Raw genomic sequence first — 27,207 nt, forward strand, 5'->3', positions numbered from 1 at the left:
GTTTCTCATCTGCAAAACTCAGGTCATCAGACCCCTGTCATGTCTTTGTAAGAATTTTTATATTACACAAAATAAGCATGGATCTAAGGACACAGAAAGTATTTAATGAGCAAGAGCTATTGCTTTTATTATGACAGAAAGTTGGTACTGTGATAACATTATGTGTGTACTTAGTCACTTAGTCATGTCTGATTCTTTGCATCCCCATGGACTGTAGTCTGCCAGGCTCCTCTGTCTATCCTCTGTCCATGGGATTTTCCAGGGGATCTTCCCGACCCAGGGATCAAACCCACATCTCCTATAAGGAAATAAGAGTTATTTTTATTATAGAGTGTTTGGTAAATAAGTTGCTTCTATATTTGAATTGTAACAGAGCTCAACTTTTTAAGCACTCCCCAACATTATAGATAGTAATACTTGTTTAGGTATTGTTGACACACTGATTGCAAATACTATCTGTTATCCGAAGAAAGTCCTTGGGTTTTATCCACATATGTTTGATTTATTTCCAGTTTTATATACTTGGGAATATATTCACTTAATCAATTTCTTTAATTTAGACTTCTTAGAATATCTGTGATGGATTCAATTAGAAAGTGCAGGGCATGCATGCTCAGTCATGTCCAACGCTTTGCGACCCCATGGACTATAGCCTCCCAGGCTCCTCTGTCCGTGGGATTTTCCAGGCAAGAATACTGGAGTGGGTTGTCATTTCTTGCTCCATAGAAAGTGAAGAGTAGGTGACAAATTCTGTGTGAAGAACCCAAGGGCCACAACCCACCCTTGACTGTGGGAAATGGTTGAGATGTTCCAGGACTTCAGGTTATAATCTCCAGGAGCCTCAAACACTGCCATCAAAATACAGCTACTGTTGAGCCTGCAACACTCTGGAGCCCATGCTCTGCAACAGGAGAAACTTTCGCACCACAACTAAGAGCCAGTGTGGCCAAGAGAAACAATAACAAAAAAGATACAGGGAGGGAAGGAACCCACAGCAGAGGACAGAGCAGGGATCTTCCTGGAAGCCTTGTGTTTTGTCTTAAAATTCCACAGGAATGTTGCATTCCTTTCTATATTTCATGGTGTTTGTTTTATGGTGGAAAGACTGGCCTCCCCAAAAAGGCTTAATCCCCTTTCAGGGGACTGGGGGTGAGGGTCGGAGCATAGTCATCTCTAGCACAGGGAATCAGTATTAATAGGAAAAGAGAGGCCAAGCCCTTGTACTGAATACAAAGGTAGAATCCAGGGACATCTGGAAAGTGGAACTTAGAGAAGTAAGGAAGGATAAGGGAAGGAAGAAGAGAAAGGTCTTGGGGTAGAGTTCTAGGTTGAAATCAGGACCTGGAAGAAATAGCCCAGCCATGACTGTGAGTCCCCAGACCTCTCTTAGGATGCCTATCATGTGTGAACTGCACTGACCATCAAACGACGTTGGCCTCTCAGCTTCTTTTCAGGGAATCAGTTGGTTCCAGGAGTGAAGTGAACCTCCCACCAATGGAGTGCACATTCCATCAGGACCCCAGTTAAGATATTCAATCTTCTGTCACCATAAGGTTGACGTGTCCTTGGCTCTGATTTCTCCTCCTTGAGCCAAAGTCCATTTTCTCATTGCAGTCTTTACCTGAACAGTGATATTGAAATGAAAATGTGCACATTGTGCCCAGGCAGGTCTTCTGGCTACATGATTTTGTAATAATTCCTTTCTCACAGAGTGACTCTGTTGTAATTTATCCCATTGCAGCTTCCATGAAGTTAAAGTGGAGTTGGCCTTGGTAATGCTTGGAGGCTGCACATAAGGAGAAGAGAAGCGTATTTTTTGAAGGCCAGTAGGACAGTGCTTGGTTAGATCCTATCTAGGTGTGACTGCAGAATGATGGAGAATTCATTAGCTCTGTATGGTGTTTGGGGACCAAGAGGGAGACGGTGAAAATGAGAGCACCTATTAATCATCTTTGTGCTAATTAGAGCTCATCTACTGTTTCCTGAGCCTGCTCAGGGCTGTGTTCCAGTGGAGATGGCCTCTTATGCAGACTGGAGGAAACAGGCAGGACTGGCTGGCACAGACCTTTCTCATGGCAGTGGTGGATAAAGATAGTGGCTTCAGTTTCCTCAACAGGAGAATGAAGCCAGTAGTTGTTGTTGAGTCACTACGTCATGTCTGACTCTTTGCAACCCTTGGTCTGCACTGCACCAGGCTCCCCTGTCCTCTAATATCTCTCAGAGTTTGCTCAAATTCACGTCCATTGAGTCGGTGATGCCATCCAACCATCTCATCCTCTGCTGCCCTCTTCTCTTTTTGCCAGCAGACTTTCCCAGCATCAGGGTCTTTTCTAGTGAGTCAGCTCATCTTATCAGGTGGCCAAAGTATTGGAGCTTCAGCTTCAGCAACAGTCCTTCCAATAAATATTCAGGATTGATTTCCTTTAGGATTGACTAGTTTGATCTCCTTGCAGTCCAAAAGACTCTCAAAAGTCTTTTCTAGTACCACAATTCTTTGGTGCTCAGCCTTCTTTAGGGTCCAGTTGTACCTAAAGCATGCATGGCGTGAAGATCCAATGTGAGGATACATGCAGAATGTTCAGCAAAATGCTTGACATGCAGTAAGTACTTAATAAGCATTAATAGCAGCTGCCATCACCCATAGTACTGGTGTTTCTGTTACTATTGTCTTCCTCCGAGCAAGGCATGGGCAGCACCAACCGAAGAAATTAGCATCGTTCCTGTGTAGTCTGGATGCCTTGAGAAATAGAAGGCAAATGGTGTAGGAGTGCAAAGGAGATGAGATGTGGGCCTTCTGTTAAGAAGAGCTGCCTTGGCACAGACATCAATTCAAGCTAACTAGGGAAAGGAGGGTGTTGATCATAAGGGGTCAAGCAGAGGCAGCTTGATCTCAGGATGAACTGAAACCAACGATGAGAGAGGTGTGTGCTGCTTTGAATCCTTTCCACTTCATGTTGTCTTCTTACTTTGTCTCTCTAGATGCCTCTTGCTTATTTATCGTCGACCGTGCTGGGTCTTCTCTGCTGCACATGAGCTTTCTCTAGTTGTGATGTGCAAGGTCTACTCTCTTGCAGTCTGTGGGCTTCTGACAGCTGTGGCCTCTCTTATTGTGCAGCGTGGGCTCTTGGGCATGGGGGCTTCTGTAGTTGCAACGTGTGGGCTCAGTAGTTGTGGCACATGGGCTTAGTTGCCCCATGACATGTGGCATCTTCTCGGACCGGGGGTTGAACCCTAGCCCCCCTACATTGGCAGGTGGATCCTTAACCACTGGACCGCCAGGGAAGTCCCTAGATGCCTTTCTGACAACCAGATCACACACTAGAATATGGCCACCCATTCACACAGAGTTTCCACGCTGTATGTCCAGCCACCTCACTTCACTCCGTGTTTTAGCTCCTGTTGTAGACCACTGGGCAGTGCTGTCCAGGCCCAGTGGCTGCCAGTGAAATAGAAAGGGTGACACGATGTAGGGGGCAACCCAGGGCTGTAGGCATGGACAGTTGACTCCTAGGGAACCTTGATGTTACCAGGGCATCAATCCCCTAGAGCTTCCCGTTGTGGCAGGCAGACTCAGAGGGTCAAGTCAGGACCACACCTGCTCCAGGCTCATGGAAATAAGGCTGTGGGCACGGTAATAATCATGGCGGATGGTTGAGTACTATCACTGAATACTAACTCTAGGTTAGGCACTGTTTGAGTCCTCTATTTGCATTAATTAGGCTAAGCTTCATGACCGTGAATTAGGCATAGCTTTATCTCCGTGTGACAGATAAGAAAAGTGATACCCAGGGAGTTGAAGTCATTTATACAGCTCATAACAGATGGAAGCAGGACTTGGACTCTGCATCTCTGATTCCAAAACACACAGCTCTTGAAAGGCCCCTCTTCAACGGGAGGCAGGTTGCAGCTCTCCCAGGCTTCTCTCTGGCCACGGGTTTGGATTTGGCCCCGGGCCACATTTATCTTCCACGCTGTAGCCTTAACCACAGTCCCCCATCTTGGGACTTGTTCCAGCTCCCCCTCGGCTTGTAGGCCATCTGCTCTCAAGCCCTGCAGGCTCCACAGGGCCTGATTCTGCCACCACCTTGCCTGGACTTCCTTCACGCCCTGCACTCTTTGTCTCCGCCTCTGTCGTGACTTCTGCTGCATTATTGCTCTTCATCCAAATCCACATGCATTTCTCAGCAGCCACCATGTAACTCTGGGCCTCTTGCAAATATATTCATTTAAAGCAGTTGGTGATGGATTTATTATCAGCATCTTGGATCCTTGGTTTTAAGGTTTTTTTTTTTGATGTCTACGTTCAAACTTGACCAAGTATGTAATTTGTGTCTTTTCCATTGGTACCAGGGTAGTATATTGGGTCCCGTCTACATTTTGCCATAAGACAAACCACAGTTAAAAAGTCCAAAATGTCATCCCTAGAGGTCAAGAACCACTAAAATGTCTGATTTAGAGGGGTATTCCAATATCATTGTTTTTATGTCTGCAATCTTGAGCTGGTCACCCAGAATTTTTTTTAAAATTGTGCTAAAATATATATAATGTTGTTGTTTAGTCACTTGGTCATATCTGACTCTTTTGTGATCCCATGGACTGCAGCCTACTAGGCTCCTCTGTTCATGGGATTTCTCTGGCACAAATACTATAGCGGGTTGCCATTTCCTTCTCTAGGGGATCTTCCCGACCCAGAGATCAAACCCACATCTCCTACACTGGCAGCTAGGTTCTTTACCACTGAGCCCCCTGGGAAGCCCATACATACAGAAAATTTACCATACATAGAAAGCCCATACATAACATAAAATTTACCATTTAGGCATCCTAGAATATACAATTCAATAGAATTTAGTACATTCACAATATTTTCTAACCATCACTGCTATCTAGTGCCAGAATATTTCGTCCCTGTGAAAGAAAACCCTGTACCCAATAATCAATTCCTTCCTCCCTCTCTCCCCCTAGTTCTTGGCAACTACTCATCTGCTTTCTCTCTCTAGATTTGCCTGTTCTCGACATTTCGTGTAGCATTTGTAGCTGACTTCTTTCCCTTAGTATAATGTTTTTGAGGTTCGTCTGCATTGTAACATGTATGAGAACTTCATTCCTTTTAAAGAATGCTCCACGTTCTGGAGTAATATTCCACTGTATGGATATACTACATTTTGCAGACCCACTCATCAGTTGATGAACTTCGGGGTTGTTTCTACCTATGGCTGTTAGGACCACTGAGTGCTGCTGTGAACATTCATGGATAAGTGTTTGGTTGAACACCTGTATTCAGTTCTTTTGGTGATATACCTAGGAGTGGAATCACTGGTTCACATGGAACTTCTCCGTTTAACTTACTGAGGAATTGCCACTCTGTGCTCCATGGTGGCTGAACCGTTCTGTATTCCCACCAGCAATGCATGAGGGTTTCAATTTCTCTGCATCCTTGACTCCAGTATCAACTTTTGACTTGCAGAATGAGTTTTATTACAACAGCTGGGGCAAATACCTGAATTATTTAAGCTTCATTTATTTAATGAGACTATATTAAAGTAAGAATTGGAAACTGGTTAGCATTTTAATGCAAAAATACATCAAAGAATTTGAGATACACGAAAAGCAAAGGTTGTTTAACATGTAGGGATAAATCTGATCATTAGTTCATATCTATGGACCATATAAATGACAAGATCATAAAATCCATGGTGCTTCTTGTGGCAGGGCTGTGCCCCATGATATGAGTCATTTGGTATATTTTTCTGTAAAAATGTACAATAGCCCATCTTAGTGACTTCTGGACTCGTCTGTATAAAATGAGTGTTTAGGGTCATAATATTATTATTTCATGCCTGCACTTCATCTGATCTATAAAAACAGAGGCATAGTGTGCTAAGCTGCTATCCGTCTTCTGAAAACTTGAAGACATTTTCTGTGTACCTTCAATTTTTGCTAATGACACAAAATATTGAAACTTGTTATTTTTCCCTCTGCCAACCCATGGATGTGCTACCCTTATCTGAAACCTAAATAAATACTCATTAATATACAGTGAAATTCAAATGAGCACTTCATACAAATAAGCCTGCTATAAAAATACATGTTTCTTCAAATTTGTAGACCAGAATAACATGAAATAAATTTAACATCATTTCACATGCAGAACCACCAACCAAATAAACTGGTTTTTATGATTCCGTTGCCTAAACTCAGGTAGGTAAGAAAGCATATATAGGGCTTTTCATTCTATAATCCATCATACATTTTAAGAACAGTATTATTTGGTCGAGATTTTTACAGGCCAAATGGAGAAAAATGTGTGTAACAGCTGATTCTAGGAGGATGGGCTGGTGCAGCAAAGTGGAGAGAAACTGGCTATTTTCTTCATTTGTTTTTTTTTTATATTTATTTTTTCAAGCACTACTGTGTGCCAGGTGTTGTGCTTAGAGCTAGAGAAGCAGTGATGAACAGAAAGTACCTGGTTGCTGACCTCACGGAACTTTCAGTTATCTATTGCTGCAGAGGAGATGGGTGGTGGTGATGGTTTAGTTGCTAAGTCGTGCCCAACTCTTGCGACCCCATGGACTGTAGCCTGCCAGACTCCTCTGTGCATGGGATTCTCCAGGCAGGAATACTGGAGTGGATTACCATTTCCTTCTCCAGAGGATTTTCCCGACCCAGGAATCGAACCTGGGTCTCCTGTATCGCAGGCCCCACCGAGGAGGTGAAGCCAATGAATTCTAAAGGAAATAAACCCTGAATATTCACCAGAAGGACTGATACTAAAGCTGAAGCTCCAATACTTTGGCCACCTGATATGAAGAGCCGATTCATTAGAAAAGATCCTGATGCTGGGAAAGAGTGAAGGCAGGAGGAGAAGGGTGTGAAAGAGGTTGAGATGATTGGATGGCATCACTGAGTCAATGGACATGAGTTTGAGCAAGCTCCGGGAGATCATGAAGGACAGGGACGCCTAGTGTGCTGCAGTCTGTGGAGTTGCAAAGAGTTGGACACGACCAAGCGACTGAACAATAACATTGCTACAGAACAAGTCATCCCCAAACAAAAGGATGTCACCTTATTATGCTCACAGTTTTGTGGGCCAGGAATTAGTGCGTCACCCGGAGAAGGGGTTCAACCCTGCTCCAGAGTGACTGGGCTGTCATCTGGGGTGTTTTGAGATGGCTGAAACCATGTCTAAAGTCTCGCTTATGGTGGAAGACGGGATTCATGGTTTTTCTCACAAAATTTAAGATCTTCTTTAACCTGCCAGAGAGGCAGACTTTAAAGAAGTATTCACATTAATAACTATTACAATGAAGACAAAGTACAGGCTTCTTTTTAGTAATCAGGACTTCTTGATTGCAGATGACAGAAACCCAACCCAAACGTGCTAATGAAAAGAAGGAAATTTAGCGATCCACCTGAGAAGTCTGTGGCTGAATCCCAAAGCTGTAATGATAGTATCAAGAATCTCGTGGATGAGAATTCCCTCTTCACTCCACTGGTTTTATTCTCAGGCTGGGGCTCCTTAGTTGATGGCTAAGAAGACCATCAGCTGCTCCACATTCTTAGCAAACTCAACCAGTTTAGCAAACTCAACCGGAAAAGAGGCTTTCTCTTTCTTAATAGTTACATCAGATGATTCTGGAATTAAATCTTGCTGGGCATGTTTAGGTCACAAAGTCACTCCTGGACCAACCACTGTTGCCTTGGAGATGAAATGCTTTGGATGGCAAGGTCTGGATGACATGTTCACCTCTGTGACCTGGGAATGGCATCAGTCCTACATGAACCACAAGTGGAGATGGCTGTTTCTCCAAGATGGAATGAGAGTTTCTTTTATTAGAAGAAGAGGGAAATAGATGTAACCAGACAAATTACAGAAAGTACCATGAGGGTTTCCCAGGTGGCCCTGGTGGTAAAGAACCTGCCTGCCAATGCAGGAGACATAAGAGATGTGAGTTCAATTCCTGGGTTGGAAGATGCCCTGCAGGATGGCATGGCGACCCACTCCAGTATTCTTGCCTGCAGTATCTCATGGACAGAGGAGCCTGAAGGGCTATAGTTCATAGCGTGACAAGAGTTGGACATGACTCAAGTGGCTGAGCAAACTTCAAGTATTCTTGCCTGTCTAACATCATGAGGAACGCTGGGCTGGAAGAAGCACAAGCTGGAATCAAGATTGCTGGGAGAAATATCAATAACCTCAGATATGCAGATGACACTACCCTTATGGCAGAAAGTGAAGAGGAACTCAAAAGCCTCTTGATGAAAGTGAAAGAGGAGAGTGAAAAGGTTGGTTTGAAGCTCAACATTCAGAAAACAAAGATCATGGCATCTGGTCCCATCACTTCATGGGAAATAGATGGAAAAACAGTGGAAACAGTGTCAGACTTTGTTTTTTTGGGCTCCAAAATCACTGCAGATGCTGATTGCAGCCATGAAATTAAAAGACGCTTGCTCCTTGGAAGGAAAGTTATGACCAACCTTGATAGTCTATTAAAAAGCAGAGACATTACTTTGCCAACCAAGGTCCGTCTAGTCAAGGCAATGGTTTTTCCCGTGGTCATGTATGGATGTGAGAGTTGGACTGTGAAGAAGGCTGATCGCCGAAGAATCGATGCTTTTGAACTGTGGTGTTGGAGAAGACTCTTGAGAGTCCCTTATACTGCAAGGAGATCCAACCAGTCCATTCTAAAGGAGATCAATCCTGGATGTTCATTGGAGGGACTGATGCTAAAGCTGAAACTCCAATACTTTGGCCACCTCATGCGACGAGTTGACTCACTGGAAAAGACTCTGATGCTGGGAAAGGTTGGGGGCGGGAGGAGAAGGGGACGACGGAGAATGAGATGGCTGGATGGCATCACCGACTCTGTGGACATGAGTTTGAGTGTACTCCGGGAGTTGGTGATGGACAGGGAGGCCTGGCGTGCTATGATTCATGGGGTCGCGGAGAGTCGGACACGACTGAGCGACTGAACTGAACTGACTGAACTGAACTCACTGAAACTATGAGCCATGTAGGGCCACCAAGACAGGCAGGTCATAGTGGAGAGTTCTGACAAAACATGGTCCGCTGGAGAAGAGAATGGCAAACCACTTCAGTATTCTTGCCTTGAGAACCCCATGATCAGTATGAAAAGGCAAAAAGGTAGGTCACCAAAAGATGAACTCCCCAGATCGGTAGGTGCCCAATATGCTACTGGAGAAGAGTGGAGAAATAACTCCAGAAAGAATGAAGAGACAGAGCCAAAGCGAAAACAACACCCAGTTGTGGATGTGATTGGTGATGGAAGTAAAGTCCGATGCTTTGAAGAACAGTATTGCATAGGAAACTGGAATGTTAGGTCCATGAATCAAGGTAAATTGGAAGTGGTCAAACAAGAGATGGCAAGAGTGAACATCGACATTTTAGGAATCAGTGAACTAAAATGTACTGGAATGGCAAATTTAATTCAGATGACCATTATATCTACTACTGTGGGCAAGAATCCCTTAGAAGAAATGGAGTAGCCCTCATAGTCAACAAAAGAGTCCAAAATGCAGTACTTGGATGCAATATCAAAAATGACAGAATGGCTTAGCATACACATGAGGCTGAAAACACAGAGTGACCTGCTTTGAAGAAAAGGTTCCTCCTTGTGTTATTACTCCTAATTATTCAACTTACATTTATTGCATTTTCATTTTGTATGATGCACTGAAGTCATTGTAACTGGGATATAAAATGAACAGACAAATGGGTAATACGGAGGGTGTTCAAGAGATCTTGGGGTTCATCAAGGGAAAAGATACGACCACTAGGTGGCAGTAGCTCACACAGGCTTTATTGAATGACCCTTTGGTAGTTTGCATGTGAAATCCTGCAGAGCCGGAGACTATCCAGAAATGCAGAAGGTCAATACTCAGAGGAGAGGAGGGCAAGGAACTCATGGGGGAGAGAGGGGTCCTCCAGGGGACTTAGGTGTCCAGATGATGTCACTCGCCAGCACAGCGGGAAGTCTTGAGTCAGAGACCAGTAGGGTCTTGGGGTCTTTATGTACCAGGGCTTATCTCACCAATGGCTAGCAGAGATTGGGCACAGTTTTGTGGGGTTTGCAAAGCAGTTTGTATATGAGTGCTAAGTTGCTTCAGTTGTGTCCGATTCTGTGAACTTTTCAACTGTAGCCTGCCAGGCTCCTGTGTCCGAAGGTTTCTCCAGGCAAGAATACTGGAGTGGGTTGGCTTGCCCTCCTCCAGGGAATCTTCATGACCCAGGGATCAAACTCAGGTCTCCTGCATTGCAGGTGGATTCTTTACCATCTGAGCCATCAGGGAAGCCGGAGACTTCTCTTTATGTCTTCTGCATTGGCAAGTGGGTTCTTTACCACTAGCCCACCTAGGAAGCCCTTGCAAAGCAGACAGGCTCTTAATAGTTAACAATCTGCTTATTTAGTCTGTATTTTAAATATTTGGATGTAAAACATTTGCGTTTGGCACCTGCTGCCTTTTGAGCTAATGGGTCTCAGCCTGCAGTGAAGAAATAAACACCATAGACTAATACCCAGAGACCATCTTGGTTTATTTATATAACAAAGATTCAGTAATTACACTCAGTTACAAACATAGCAACTAGTTAATATCAGTAAGTTAAAGACTTGAGGTACAAACTGTAGAATAATCATAATAGTAAATATCATGTAATAGTTTTGTGCTGCATGCTTTGTACAAATGATCTCATTTATTGTAACTCTCAGAAACTCTGTGAAATTGCTCCTATTATTATCCCCACTTAGAGATGGGGAAGCTGAGGCCTTAAGCAGCTTACTCAAGGTTATACAGCTAGTTGGAGAGGTGGACAAGATTGAGACCAGGCTTCTAGAATCCATACTCTCAAACTGACTGCCAGAGCATCTTTAGAGAGCTGGACCATCTTTCTTGGTCATGGTTTTCTCACCTTTAAAACTATGAGGATATCACCAAGTGATACCCCACAGCCAGCCTGACACTCTCTATGCCGAGGTGGAAACACATCAATTCATCCTCTTGGCTACACCTTGAAGGAAAGGATGAGAATGGAATAGCAAGAGGTAGGGGACCAGAAGGACAGTATGTTTGCCCAAAGGAGAACACAGCACAATGGAGCAGTAAGGGGTGTGTGGGTGGAGGTGGTATAACGCAGGAATTCTGTGTACAGGCTCTGCGTAGATATGAGTCCTGTCTTCTTCTGACTAGTGCATAATCCTTGGTGAATCTCTTAACCTTAGTGTCTTCATTTGTATGATAGGAACGATGATAATGACACTTCAGTAGAATCATTGGGGTGACTAAGTGAGGTAATGCCTATTAAACATGTAACACCATGGTTGTAAATATTGAATCCCCATAGGTGTTTGCTGTCATATTATTAATAATAATTATTATTATCAGTGAAGGAACTATGTGATGGAGAGAGAAGATTCAAGAAGTATAAATAGGGGAGCATTAGTGAAGGGCTTCAATCCTAGATATTTTTAGTACATGAAATGTTTACTGTGCCAGGCACTCTGCCATCTGCTTATTTTACATTTGCCAAAAAAAAAAAACAAACCCCTCTAGACTTGTTCCCTGCCTTTACTTTATTGTGTCCTTCTTGGCTGGTGTTGGTGGTTTAACACCACACTTGTGGTGGTGTTCTCTAACCAGACATTATTCTGGATCAGGAGTGTGGGTACTGTGGCAAGATTATGAGAATGGCAGTTGGAAAGTCATGTCACGGCCTTGGGTCTCATCTGTTGTGTATGTTTCTGAGCTTCAGATTCTGCATCTATGATTTATCTTTAACAATATTAACAGCCAATATTTGTTGGAAACTTACATTGTGCTGGGCAGTTATGTTATGTAACTGCCAGTTATGTAAATATCAAATCTGGGTGTGAACTCAGGCTTCTGGTCCTAGAACACACATTATTAGCACCTCATCATTCTGCACAGAGGCTTTAAAAGCCCCTGATATGATAGACACTCAATAAACTGTAATTATTATAATTATTATTATTTAGGATCCATACTCTTAAAACAACTGTATTTGTTTGTCCATTAAACTTTTCCCAACTGTTTCTTCTTTGCCAAGCACCTATGATGCATGGTGAACAAAATTCCCTGATTGCTTTTGAGTCACCATCTAGTCCAGAGACTGTGTAGTAGTCAGCATTCATGAGGCGCTGCTCCAGTAAAAAATCCTGCTCTCCCCCAGTTTTGGTGCTTTATAGTAGCAAGGGTTTGCTTTTCACTTACATGACTTCTGCCTTCTGGCAAAGGGGAAAGAGCAATAGTGGAATCACATGATGACTTTTAAAGTTTCTGCTTGGACATGGCATGACTCATATCTGCTCACAATTATTGGCTAAAGCAAGTCACATGGCAAATCCTGACATCATTTAGGATGGGAAGTTTGTGTTTCCACAAAGAAGGGTCCCTAGGGATGACTTTACAGGAACAGGTACAAGAGGAAGAGTTTGGGAACCAATAATTAAATCCACCACAAATGGATTCTTAGGCAATTACAACATAATATGGTAAGTTCTATGAAAGAAGAGAAGAGAAGGGAGTGTTAACACTTTCAATGCACCTTGAATTTAGAACAAAGTGAAATTTAGTGCATATTTTAGTCACTGAGCCTCAATTTTCTGGAAAAAGAATAGAGAAAGCCTATAATAGATGCATTCTGAGAACTGCAAATTCACTAGCCTGGTTAGAATGAAATACATTGACAATAATTCTCTCCTTCCAAGCAATGACATGAGTTTTGTTAATAGCGGTGTCTATAGGCAAAGGACTTGGGAACTGAGGTATCCTCAGGATGACGTGGGGAGAAAAGCTTGTTGGTGAGAACACTATGTACATGTACTGGAAGGTAGGGGAAGGGAAGGCAGGTTGGAAAATGAGGCATGAATCATGCAGAGATTGGTCCTAGATTCTGGTAGATTATTTGGATGCCTTATACCTCAGTGAGAGTTCCAGGAAAATATCTACTTCTGCTTTATTGATTATGTCAAAGCCTTTGATTGTGTGGATCACAACAAACTGTGGACAATTCTTAAAGAGATGGGAATACAAGACCACCTGACTTGCCTCCTGAGAAATCTGTATGCAGGTCAGGAAGCAACAGTTAGAACTGGACATAGAACAACAGACTGGTTCCAAATCGGGAAAGGAGTATTTCAAGGCTGTATATTGTCACCCTGCTTATTTAACTTATATGCAGAGTACATCATGAGGAATGCTGAGCTGGATGGAGCACAAGCTGGAATCAAGATTGCCGGGAGAAACATCAATAACCTCAGATATACAGATGACATCACCCTTATGGCAGAAAGCAAAGAACTAAAGAGTCTCTTGATGAAAGTGAAAGAGGAGAGTGAAGAAGTTGGCTTAAAATTCAACATTCAGAAAACTAAGATCATGGCATCTGGTGCCATCACTTTATGGCAAATAGATGGGGAAACAATGGAAACAGTGAGAAACTTTATTTTCTTAGCTCCAAAATCACTGCTGATGGTGACTGCAGCCATGAAATTAAAAGACACTTGTTCCTTGGAAGAAAAGCTATGACCAACCTAGACAGCATATTAAAAAGCAGAGACATTACTTTGCCAACAAAGGTCTGTCTAGTCAAAGCTTTGGTTTGTCCAGTAGTCAGGTATGGATGTGAGAGTTGTACATAAAGAAAGCTGAGCACTGAAGAATTGATGCTTCTGAACTGTGGTGTTGGAGAAGACTCTTGAGAGTCCCTTGGACAGCAAGGAGATCCAACCAGTCCATCCTAAAGGAAATCAGTCCTGAATATTCATTGGAAGGACTGATGTTGAAGCTGAAACTCCAACACTTTGGCTACCTGATGTGAAGAACTGACTCATTTGAAAAGACCCTGATACTGGGAATGATTGAAGGCGGAAGGAGAAGGGAACGACAGAATATGATATGGTTGGATGGCATCACTGATTCAATGGACTTGAGTTTGAGTAAGCTCCGGAAGTTGGTGATGGACAGGGAAGCCTGGAGTGCTTCAGTCCATGGGGTTGCAAAGAGTCAGACACGACTGAGTGACTGAACTGAACTGAACTGATAGTGTGCTCCAACCTTCCTGTGTGCAAGTAAGAGAGAAAAGATATATAGAGTGTTTAAAAATTTATAGTCACAACCCCCAAAAGTTGTTTGTTGTTGTTTTCACCTTTCTATAATGAAATTCAACTTGGATCTGGAGCCAACATTTCAACCGATAATAACTCAGTCCCTTCTGGTTGAAAACTTAGTACCTTCTGGATAAATATGAAATAAATTCAAATTACTTCCCTGTCCATTCTCTTTCTCTTCTCTCTGGGTTATGGGGAGGCTTATATACAGTAAGTCCCCTACTTATGAATGAGTTCTGTTCTGAGAGTGTGTTAAGTCCAATTTGTTCGCAAGTCCAACAAAGTTAGCCTAGGTACCCAACTAACACAATTGGCTATATAGTGCTATACTGTAATAGGTTAATCATACTTTTCACACAAATAATACATAGACAACAGATAAATACCAAAAAGAGTTTTGATCTTACAGTACAGTGCCTTGAAAAGTACAGTATACAGTGCCTCGGCTGGCATATTGGGACTGGCATTGAGTGAAGAGGCAAGAAGAGTTACTGACTCGAGGAGGGAGAAGAGGTGGGAGGTGGCGGAGCTGAAGGATCATCAGCATGGGAGACGGGGGCAAGCTGCAGTTTCACTCATGCCTGCTGTTGATGGCGTCAGGTTCTGGGTTCTTGCTGGAACCAGAAGCATGGTCACATCTTTGAAAGTTTGCACCTTGAAAGTTTGTATGTAGGGGACTTAGTGGATTATCCTATCGTGGGGCCCGTGAATCTCCCTCTGGGTACTTCTGGACTCCTGGAGATGTCTTCCGTCCTCATGATGCTAAGGAAGACTGGAGGTGTAAGAGTGAGGGTGGTAGGGCAGTAGTGCTGTCTCAGATCCTCTTGGACTTGAAATGCCATGTGACTATTGTTTCTACCCTCCTATACTGTTGCTTCTCGGAGAAGGCAATGGCAAGCCACTCCGGTACTCTTGCCTAGAAAATCCCATGGATGGAGGAGCCTGGTAGGCTGCAGTCCGTGGGATCCCTAGGGGTCCGACACGACTGAGCGACTTTGCTTTCGCTTTTCACTTTCACACATTGGAGAAGGAAATGGCAACCTACTCCAGTGTTCTTGCCTGGAGAATCCCAGGGACGGCGGAGCCTGGTGGGCTTCCGTCTATGGGGTCACATAGAGTCGGACACGACTGAAGTGACTTAGCAGCAGCAGCAGCATACTGTTGCTTCTACCCTGCCTATACTGGCAGCTCCACTGAGAGGTTGTCCCACCCAGTGCCCAGGGTAGGACAAAAGACATTAAGTCACTCTGCTTTCAGATCCCCAGATCTATCAGAGTGTTTTTCTAACATCTTCTTCTGAGTACAAGGATTCAAGTTAGGCAGGAATCAGGTCCCATACTTCCTTTCTTTCTTGTTCCTCTTTCTCTGTTTTAGCCAAGCTTATTCCCTAGTCCAGGAAAGTATTTTAGAGCCTTCCTGTGCAATGAAAATCTCCTCTGATGTCATATTCTGTATTCTTCCTATTTCATGTCTTGTAGCTGCAACTCTATGCTCAGTTGTCTGAGACTGATTCTCTATTGCTCAAAATCATCATTGTTTTATTTGCTATTTATAGTGCTTACTCTGGGCTTGCTTGGTAGCTCAGCTGGTAAAGAATCCACCTGCAGTACAGGAGACCTTGGTTTGAGTCCTGGGTGAGGAAGATTCCCTGCAGAAGGGATAGGCTACCCACTCCAATATTCTTGGGCTTCCCTGGTGGCTCAGACAGTAAAGAATCCACCTGCTATGAGGGAGACCTAGCTTTGATCCTCGGGTTGGGAAGATCCCCTGGAGGAGGGCATGGCAACCCACTCCAATATTCTTGCCTGGAAAAATTCCATGGATGAAAGGAACCTGGCAGCCTTCGGTCCATGGGGTCACAAAGAGTTGGTCACAACTGAGCAACTAAGCACACAGCAAGGACAGTTAACATTTCTTTTAATGAAAGTCTGTTGGTGAAGTTTTTTCAGCTTTTGTTTATCTAAAAAAGTCATTATTTCACCTTCATTTTCTGAAAGATACTATTATTTGTTATAGAATTCTAGGTTGACAAGTGTTTTCTTCAGTATTTTTAACAGTCATAGATTATTTTCTGGTTTTCATAGATTTTGATGACAAATCTGATATCATTTCTCTCTCTCTTCCTCCAAATGCAGTATGCCTTCTTCTGGTTGGTTTTAAGATTTTTGTGGACTTCCCTGGCAGTCCAGAGGTTAAAACTCTGTATTTTCACTGGACAGGGTATGGGTTTGATCCCTGGTCAGGAAACTAAGATCCTCCATGCCACTGCAAAAAAAAAAAAAAGATTTTCTGTTTTTCACTGTGTGTTGATTTGTTTAGCAACTTGATTGTAATATGCCTTGGTGTAGTTTTCTTTGTATTTGTCTTGCCTGAAGTTTATTGAGATTCTTGTATTCAGAGGTTTATACTATTATCAAATTTGGAAAAAAAATTTTCACTATTTCTTCAAACATTTTTTCTGTCCCTGCCACTACCCTACCCCCTCAGATTCCAAGTGCATGTTTCTCAGACAGTTTTATATTGTCAAAGAGGCTCTGTTTATTCATTATAGATAGTTTTATTATAAAATTTCAATTTCATTGATATTTTCTTCTTCATTTTTTAATCTGAAATGCATCTCCTCTAGTAAAAATTTCATTTTGGATATGCATTTTTCATCCTTAGATGCTCTACTTAGTTCTGGTCTAAATATTATATTTTTCTCCTCATCATAATAATATTTTATTTTACAACCTTGAACATGCAAAGAATATCTATAGTAACTATCTTAATAATCATATTTTCTAATGCTATCACTTGTTATTTCTGAGTCTGTTTCTATAAACTGATTTTTCTCCAGGCTACAAGCTACACTTTCTTTTTTCTTTACATGTCTAGTAAATTTTTATTGAATACAGAGCCTTATGAATTTTGCATTTTGAGTGCTAGATTTTGTTATGAAAAGTGAAAATGTTGATCACTCAGTCATGTCCAACTCTATGTGACCCCATGTCCTGGAATCTGCCAGGCTTCTCCGTCCATGGAATTCTCCAGGCAAGAATACTGGATAACCAAGAATACTGGGTAACCATTCCCTTCTCCACGAGATCTTTCCGACCCAGAGATCGAACCTGAGTTCCCTGCATTACAGGCACATTCTTTACTGTCTGAGCCACCAGGGAAGCCCAGATTGTGTTATACCTCTACACACCCACAAAAAAAGCTCATTTTTCTTTCCTGGTAAGTATTTTAGTTATGGGCAGATCAGTTTGATCCTTACAAGGCTTACTTTTAAACTCCTTTTGGGTAGACCTGGAGTTGCCTTTATTCTAAGAATCATTTAGCTTTACTTGTAAACCTTTATCCTTCTGGAGTCTCTGCTGAATGTACTGTGAATTCCAACCAAGACCCTCCACTTTGGCCGGTGAGCATGAAAACAATTTGTTTTCCTATAAGATCTCTTGGAATTATTGGGCTTACAGCTCCCCAAAATGTGACTGTCCTCTCCAGGAACTTTATCTTGCCAGATATGTAGGGTTTAATCTTACCCATGTATAGGATTGATATTTAGCCAACAACTCAGAGAGACTCCTGTGCAGATTTCTAGAGATCTCCGTGTAATTCTTTCTTTCTTAGTGATTTGTCTTGCAAATTAGAGCAGACTTAGTCTTTCCAATCTCTGTTTTCTCGATTCAGTGTGAGGGCTGGGTTCTCCTTGAATTTTTCTTCCCATGCTGTGGTCTGAACATTCCATTTTTGCAGAATGCTGGCAATTATAGAACGCAACTTTTTCATGTTTTCTAAAGGATCACAGTGCTTTGTTGTTGTTCAATGTCTAAAAGTACTTGTTTCTGATATATTATACAGTTTTCTAGTTATTTGCAGCAAGCGGGTAATCTGAATATTCTTACTCCCTCATGGTCAAAGGCAGATGTTCTCTGAGTGATTCTATTGGATACTAGTTTTTGATAATTATTCTGCATCCTCAGAATGGTGATTAGTGCAGTGATTTCCTGAGAATGTATAGGCTTTACTTATTCTTGGTTTGAAAGGATAGATTTACCTGAAAGTTACAGAAATTCAATAAGGAAAGAAATTTTATTTCAAGGGAATGTAAGGAAATTAATTCACCAACATTTATTGAGCACCTTCTAATTTTAAGGATCTTTCCTAGTTATTGGACATATACCAAACATAAACCAAGAGATTATTTTGAAAATCTCTACTTTTACCACATTTACTGTGAAGAAAGCAGAAAAGGAGGTAAAAAGCATAAAAAAAGTGAAATCTTAAAATCTATACCATGTCAGATGGCAAGTGCCACGTGAATGATAGAGAAACAACAATCCTCCTGGTACACATGTGGTATTGATTGGTAAACATGGCCACTATCCCTTCATTAAACTTAATGATAGAGGCCATCTGTTTAGAGGTAAAATAGCCAACTGTATTACTGTAAATGTAAATCTACTATAGAGCTCTCCCCTCATGCCCTACTCATCTCTCTGTAATTCATAAACACTTATGTGTCATCTTCATAGAAGTATTTGCTAACTTATTTATTTTCTGTGACTGGCACAGGACTGAACTCTCCATGAGGGTAAGCATCCTGTCTGGTTTTGCCCACAACTTCATCCCCAAGCATTTCCATATAAGCTCATGGTCTGGAGAGTGTTCAGTCTATTACCTGTTAACACATGTGTTGGAGAGACCCATGGATATAAGGGTTCTTGACACCTGCCTGGGTTATACCTTATGTGTTCACCCTCAATTCTCCCTTCAAAAATTACTAGCCAATTTCTCTTTGAAAGTTACCTACTGTGATTCGACTTTGTTTTTTTTTTTTTGCAGCAGTCCAGTCACTGCACACCCTGAATGACCAGATATCCCATTTTATTGTCACCAAGTCAAAGGCGCTGGAGGAAAACCAAGACCCTTTTCTTCCCGCTGAGACGGAGACGCTCAAGAGTTCCATGATACTGATGAGGCACCTCTTAATGGATGCTCAGGTACAAAGATCAATAAACCCTATACAGAGTAAACGGTAACCTTTTTTGTTTTCTTCTTGGTATAGGTTGTACAAAAATGCTCATCTGTCACATTCATTATGACTGACTGTGATAAACACCTGCGTAATGGACATTCTGATATATTGAGTGTTGGATTTCTAATTAAGTATTATTTTGGATTTAGTATCAAAGTGGCTTGTTTTTAAGTCAAAGTAATAGGGCTTAAAATAATATATGTGTTGTCTCTGAGAATTTAACAGATCTCCCATTAGCCTTGCAAAGTGAAAACCCATTTACATACAAGTTTGGCAGGCATCAAAGCTGGCAGAGGCTTTGGAGTGGAGCAATACTTATCCCAAACAGCATCACTGAGTAACTAATGAATATTTTGGTACATTTGGTGCACCACCAGTAAGCGAATCAGCACTATTTTTTTTTCTTTTCTTTTTTTCTTTTTAATGCTAGCAGTGAATTAATTACAGAAGATATTTAGTTCATTGCATGCTTTGTTGAGATGTGATTCTTCAAGGTTACTCCTTGTTCACCCTTTTGTTAAAATATTTTAAAAATAATGTATCTACTCCTTCTGGTTTTGTTGGTGGGTCTCTCCTGATATGTTGATGGACAAACACCAGGTGTCTTAAGAGAACTGATGGTTTTCTGTGTTTGTGAAGCCAAGCTGAACTAGATTTTATTTTCATGTCTGCCTCTTCCATATCTAGAAACGTTTAAGAAAACGTTCTTTGGGTCTGGTGATGTTCTATTTTCCCCTAGAGCTTTCTTCCTGAGCTTTTTTTTCTGTTCAACAGCAGAGAGGTCGGAATGATTGGTGGTTTCCTGTGTTCTGCTCTGTGTCAGATTTTGTACTGTGGTTTCTTTGCTTTTGTTTCTATCATGGTGGTGTTTTATGTTTTATTATTTAAAATCAATCGTGAAGTCTCGATCTTGCACCAATAAGATTTTAACTGGCAAAGCTTTGTTCATTTCTCACCTGTCAATGCTTGAAGCTGTCCCATGGCATTTTTGAGCCCATGTATTGAGGTGGCCCAAATTTTGCAAAGCCTTTCATTTTTATTCACTGTTCTCCCCTTTCCCCTTTATTATGAGCAACCCTTTCAGCCTCTCCTTTCTCCCCAGTCCTGACTTGTGGAGAAAGGGAAGATTGTGGAGCGACAACAACCAATTTTAAAACTCAGGGGAAAAAAGGGAAATTTAGAACTAATTACCAAATAAAAGAGAGCAAATTGTTCTTGAAAGGATTAGCTTTCCTTGGTGCCTGGACCCAATCCTATAGCTAATACAACAGCCAAGGGAACCATCTGAATGCATCTTTGACGATGTTGTGTAAACTCCTATTTGCAAAATATTATGGGAGTAAGAAATCATTCATCTTTTCCCTCTCCTTCATATATGAGCTTACTCGTGCCTAGAAGTGGATTTTGAGAATTTAATGTTGCTTAAGGAAATATTTTCTCCCCCTACGAATAGGGTTCATTTAACAACTTGTATCCTTTATGGCTTTGATTATAAATTTTTTTATTTATCAGTGGGACTAAAATATCTTATAATGTGGTTACTGTGTGGGAAGAATTGATGCTTTTGAACTGTGGTGTTGGAGCAGACTCTTGGGAGTCCCTTGGACACAAGCAGATCCAACCAGTTCATCCTAAAGGAAATCAGTTTGGAAGGACTGATGCTGAAGCTGAAACTCCAGTACTTTGGCCACCCAATGTGAAGAACTGACTCGTTTGAAAAGACCCTGATGCTGCAAAAGATTGAAGGCAGGAGGAGAAGGGGTTGACAGAAGATGAGATGGTTGGATGGCATCACCGACTCAATGGACATGAGTTTGAGTAAAACTCTGGGAGTTGGTGATGGACAGGGATGCCTACCGTGCTGCAGTCCATGGGGTCACAAAGAGTCGGACACGACAGAGTGACTGAACTGAACTGTGTGGGGATATCTTATTATCTCATTCTCTCCTGGTACCAAATCAATGCCTGCTAGAATTTTCTCATTTAAATAGCTAGGGAAACATGGAGCAGGATATGGTGGATATTCTGCTAAGTCACACATTCTAAAAGGAAGATCAGTTGGATCTTTCTCCAGAGAAAAATGATCATAGAAATTCAGGTAAGAAAGTGATATAGTGTCTGGAAATGTTATTTCTTTGCCTGTTATTTTTTCAAAGATCCCTCCCTCTTATCTTTTGGACTAATACAGGATGAGGTGGGTTGTGATCAATCTAAAAATACTAACTTCATTTATTTTCTTCTAAAGCCATTAACTTTTTGAAACAGTATTTGTGATTATGAATCTAGGTCTATGGCTGAAGTCAATTAGATTCATGTTATCTAATACCCCCAGGCTCAGATCACCTCTGAAATAACTCTCTATAAGATTAGTGTTGCCAAACTTATAAAATACTGAGAAACCCCAACATTTTTGGAATGGCTGGGGTGATGTGTAGCTTTGAGCTCTGAAATAGACAACCATAGCTATATGATTTTTAATGAGAATCTTTATTGAGCATTTTGGAAATCTGGGTCTTTTCCATTCATTTTTTGGCATAGCTTCTTGTCTCAGTTCCAAAGATGAACAAATGTACTTACTTCATTTTCTAAGTTCATCAATAATGAGAGGTCAATAACAGGTAAATGTAACTTCTAGGTACCTCCTTCCGTTCAGCTGCATTTTGTGATATTAATAGATGTTTGTGTGTTGCAGGCCGTAAGCTCTTCAAGAGTAGCAACCACATCCTGAACTTAGTTGGTGTAATAGCCTTCTTAGTTCCATACCCAGAGGACTCTGAATAGTATTAGATTATGATGAAATACTCTGACATCAGCTTGCAAGTTGAATGAAGTCAGGCAAAAAGTACTTCAGAGAACCTGGAGGCTGCTTCCAGAGTGACTGCTTAATAGACATAATCGATTCAAGTCACATCTGTCTTGGAAGGAATAAATCCTGCTTAGGAGAATGTCAAAGGCAAAAGCATTGCTGGGCTATGAAATTCCACCTCTGAGGATTATAAAACAGTATGCACAGAGCAAACACATCTCCCAAGTATAATGGGGGTGCCAGAGATGATTGGCAGGTCTGACGATCCATCCTAGAGAATGGAATCAAGAAGGAATATCTCACACAGGGAACCCATAAGCCTGCAAGTATTTATTCATCCCCTACATGTCTGTCTGAACATTTAGGGGGTGTCTAAAAGAGGCCCAGTGCCTCTATTTGCATTTCATTCCCTGTATAATCCAAAGGCCCCCAAATTCAATGAAGGGTACCATTCAGATCACATTTGAAACCTGATCTCGTGGCTTTTATTCCTGAGAGCTCCGTCTAAACCCAAAATGCCGACTCAGCTTTGTAAGTGATTAGATTCATAACACCAAAGTGGCAATTCTTTCTGGTACAGATTAATTCTTTTACTTGTACTATGTGACTCTGCATGCTAAGAGGGGTTGATTATAACAAATTAAATCTCCTATTGGCAGTTCTCTCCTTCTTTCCTCCAAATACCTAATATCATTATTTATTAAGGAGTAAACAATGCTTGGGAAAACAGTAAGATCGCTTTGTTGGCAGTGAGGTCCTTCTCTGGCAGGCTGGGTATTGAAAAGCAGAGATCTTTTGTGCCTCATTGCGGGTGGGGGGCTCTTTCCACAGAACTTGGGACATGGAGCGGTCAAGGAGGTCCTGTGCTCCACTGACCCTCGGCCACTGGCCAGGCCTGACAGTGCCTCTGCCTTCTCTGCCTGGAATGTGGCTTGTCCAGGTCTGAAGGGAGAGCTCAGTTTAAGTGAGACTCAGTCACTGGGGCATCCTTCCCAGAGGACTATCTCTCAGAATGAAGTGAACAAGTCTTTACACGCAAAAATAAACTGTATAACCATCTTCTCTAAGCAAGTCTGCATGTACAGGCTGACAAAACTCAAATGTTAAGCAGAAGAGAAATGAAACCTGCTTTATCTTCTGGGCTGTCTTATTCCCCTACTCTGTCCTCATTGTCCCTTTTTTTCTCGCTTTATTTTTTATTCTTCCTTCTCCCCAGTTCAGTTCAGTTGCTCAGTCACATCTGATTCTTTGTGACCCCACGGACTGCAGCATGCCGGGCTTCCCTGTCCATCACCAACTCTCGGAGCTTGCTCAAACTCACATCCATCAAGTCAGTGATGCCATCCAGCCATCTCATCCTCTGTCATCTCCTAATCCTCCTGCCTTCAATCTTTCCCAGCATCAGGGTCTTTTCAAATGAGTCAGTTCTTCACATTAGGTGGCAAAAGTATTGGAGTTTCAGCTTCAGCATCAGTCCTTCCAAAGAATATTCAGGACTGATTTCCTTTAGGATGGACTGGTTGGATCTCCTTGCAGTCCAAGGGACTCTCAGGAGTCTTCAACACCACAGTTCAAAAGCATCAATTCTTAGGCACTCAGATTTCTTTGTAGTTCAACTCTCACATCCACATGTGACTACTGGAAAAAAACATAGCTATAACTAGACGGACATTTGTTGGCAAAGTGATGTCTCTGCTTTTTAATATGCTGTCTAGGTTGGTCATATCTTTTTCTCCAAGGAGCCAGAGTCTTTTAATTTCATGGCTGAAGTCACCATCTGTAGTGATTTTGGAGGCCAAAAAAATAAAGGCTGTCACTGTTTCCACTATTTCCCCATCTATTTGCCATGAAGTGATGGGACCAGATGCCATGATCTTAGTTTTCTGAGTGTTGAGTTTTAAGCCATCTTTTTCACTTTCCTCTTTCACTTCTCCCCATGCCTCAGCATTTTCCCTCCTTCTCTCAACTTTCACTTCTCTCCATCCTCCCCTGCTGCCTCATTTCTCAGTTGACAAAATAAATCTTAGTTGAGATGTGGGATGAGATTCTGTTCCCGTTTCCCTTTCCTGTCTCTCCCCTTCTCTTGTCTCCTCCTCTCCTCCCTTCCCCTCCCCCGTGTCTTCTCCCCTCCCCTTCCCTTCCTTTCCCTTCTCTTCTCTCATTTGTCCTTCCGTTATTTGTATTCAGGGAACTTGAGAGCCTATTTACCAAGGACCTATATTCCCCTTGCCAGACAAGAAGGAGAACATCAGGAGGGGGCAATGGGCAGGGGACCAGCCTGGCATTCAAGGAAGTCAATGAGGGCCCTGCCAGGATCAGAGACTCGATGTGATTTAGGTGGATTCGTTTTCCTTTCTTGTTTTGTTTTCTAGAGTAGTCTCCCCTGGTTGATTATGCTTTCTGATTGATTTCTGGCAAGAGTCAGGCAGATTTAACAGAAATGGTTTGATTGTTTGAGCTACCTGGACACGCTCCCTCTCTCGACTTGAGGTAGGAGGTATATGGGTCCCCCCAGGGTGACGTGATGGGAGATTCATTCCCTGTGAAGCAATACTCCCAAATATCAAGAGCAGGACAACTGAGAGAGGAGACTGGGCCCCGCCAGATAGAAGAGAAGAGACAGCTTAGTTTGCATTCTTAAATTCAGGAGACGTCCCCGACTACACATGTGCAGAAGGACTCCTTGGAGGTCAAAAGGGGAGTGATGCTGACTGATGCTCACTACCCATAGGCCTCTTTAGTGAAATCCATCTTGGCTAAGAGATGCGAGCACACACATGGGAGAACCCTAAGATATGCCAAATATGGACTATGAACCAGGTAAATCAAAATGATTGTCCAAAGGAAAACTGGAATAAATACCCCACAAAAGTGATTGAAACTACCACCAGGGCACTACTCTATCTCTGAGCCCACCTGTGAGCCTATCTACACACATACTGTCATTTTCCCTCCTAATAAATACTTTACTTGTTTTACTACTTTCTGTCTTTGTGGGAACTCTTTTCTGCACAGCTGAAGGTCCAGAGCCTTGTCACTGACCACTGGTCTAGTTGTTATGATTCGGTGCTCTCACTGATGTGACTTGACCACAATCTCTGGCTGAGAACCAAGGCCTTGCTTCAAGCTGCTGCAAGCCGAGGCCATCCAAGATCAGACTGACCTTGCAGTGTGGTTTGGAGCAAAGCATCTACCAGAACAAACCTGGGCTCAGGCTCCTGACCAATAGGACAGTCAGATCTGCACAGTAGGTTTCAACATATGTTGGAAAATGGACTTTGGGTGTCAGGTAGTTGACATACACTCATTACAGAGGTATATATCACGACGACGTCTCTTGTTATCAGCACTTTCCATCCTTTCTGAATTCACACTGTGCTCATGGTCTGGACCCTGTGGTTATTACTAATGCAGTTATCTGGTGCTTTAGAGCTACAATTGGCTTCATAGTCATGAATGAGACCCTGTTGGCAGCTCTGGAGAATATCTGGTCCTTACATTGCACAAACTGAGGCACCAGACGGATGCTTAACTTCTCAAGGTCACAGACACTGGCTATGAGTAGCAACCCAAGTGCAGTTTTTGCTTATCTTCTGAAATATAACACCAGGCTTAGGCAAGAACTGGAACCCTCCCCAGTGTAGTAACAAGCAGAGAAGTGACTCTGAAATTAGAATGAAGGCAAAGAGGCAAAGTTTTCATCCTAAGAAAATTACCCTCGGATATTTTTAAGTCTACTCATGCGATCAGATTTTCACTTCTTAAAGGTCATAGAAGAAAGAAATACTTAAATGGATGCTGAAGAATCAAGTTCAGCTAACAGGAAAGCTACAATGGTAAGCTGATTATTCAAAGGAGTCTTAGCTATCCTCTCCAGTAATCCCTGGGCTCGGATACCCATCCTCTCCCTGTGCATTTGAAAAGGCAATGCTATTTTCCATTCTCAGATTCAAAACTATAAAATCAGCAGGTATGAAGCTTGTAGTTTCTTACATAATGCGTGCAAGTCCACTTCCCATTCTGCCATGATGGTTTTGATCTTTTAAAGTCTTTTTTAAAAATAAATACAATTTAACCTACAGGCATTGTCAGGCTTAAATGTGATCCTATCAGTTATAGAGCTTCTGCAATCACCTTTCCTGTTCAGGAGAAATGGAGGGTGAGATATGAAATTGTAATGCAGGCTCTGTTAAGCTTGTGTTTAGGTTTTTTTTTTTTTTTTTAAGATAATAGAGAAAGGTAGCCTCTTCTGAGACCTCTGGCACCTTTGCAAAATCCATGAGGCAGAACTTTAGGAGAAATTATGAAATGCTGAACATTGCTTTCAGTGTTCACCATGCAAAGGTCCAGGTTTAACTGGAAATAAGGCTCAAAAAGTGGGACTCCTGTCAATTGCTAAATTGTGATGGAAAGGAGCATTTCTCAGGATAATGTTGTTCAGTCATTAAGTTGTATCCAACTCTTTGTGACCCCATGGACTGTAGCACTGCCATGCTCCTCTGTCCTTCACTATCTCCCAGAGCTTGCTCAAATTTATGTCTGTTGAGTCCGTGATGCTACCTGACTATCATGTCCTCTGCTGCCCGCTTCTCCTTTTGCCTTCAATCTTTCCCGGGATCAGGGTCTTTTCCAGTGAGTCAGCTCTTAGAATCAGGTGGCCAAAGTATGGTGCTTCAGCAACAGTCCTTCCAATGAATTATCAGGATAATCCCTCAGAATGGGTAATATTTGAATGGAATAGTCTGTATCAAACTCGTTTAGTTTCCAATAATCTGCATAGGACTAAAGAGCAATTTGAGAATTTATTTTCAAGTCATAGAACCTTTATGTTACATTTTTAGGTACTGAGTGTTTATTTGAATGATATACCTTTCAAATTGTTGACCTGACTCACAACAGGAGAGTTGCAAGTTAAGCTTTATTTGAGGCAAAATGAGGATTGCCACCCAAGAGACAGTACCTCACATAGCTCCGAGGGACTGCTCCAGAGAGGTAGGGGAGAAGAACAGCAAGCATGCGACTTTGGTAAGGGCAGAGTACATGCAGTCAAGCACACAGTTTCTGAAGGTTTCTGCTAGTCTGGTGAAACTTTCTGCCAGTCATCACCATGAAGGGTTTTGATGCTTTTCTAGATAAAAGGAGATACAAGAATTGGGTTCATAAAATCTTCTCCTGAAAATATCTAACTATCCGAAGACCTGTCCTGCCAGTTTTTCCCCATACACAGAGTG

At 42.1% G+C, this 27,207-nt stretch overlaps 1 protein-coding gene across 1 annotated transcript in view; it reads left to right on the forward strand.

Annotated features, from left to right (window-relative positions):
- The window catches only part of KAZN (kazrin, periplakin interacting protein), a 1,099,220-nt gene that overhangs the window by 82,067 nt on the left and 989,946 nt on the right, over positions 1–27,207 (forward strand). Inside the window, exon 3 of the mRNA XM_088845337.1 lies at positions 18,978–19,135. Coding sequence (XP_088701463.1) covers positions 19,100–19,135 — 36 coding nt within the window. The 5' untranslated portion in view covers positions 18,978–19,099. The remainder of the gene's footprint in view (positions 1–18,977; positions 19,136–27,207) is intronic.

Source organism: Moschus berezovskii, chromosome 17 (genome assembly GCF_049115385.1).
Source record: "Moschus berezovskii isolate FMDL1 chromosome 17, NW_MosBer_1.0, whole genome shotgun sequence".
In the NCBI taxonomy this organism is placed as follows: Eukaryota; Metazoa; Chordata; class Mammalia; order Artiodactyla; family Moschidae; genus Moschus; species Moschus berezovskii.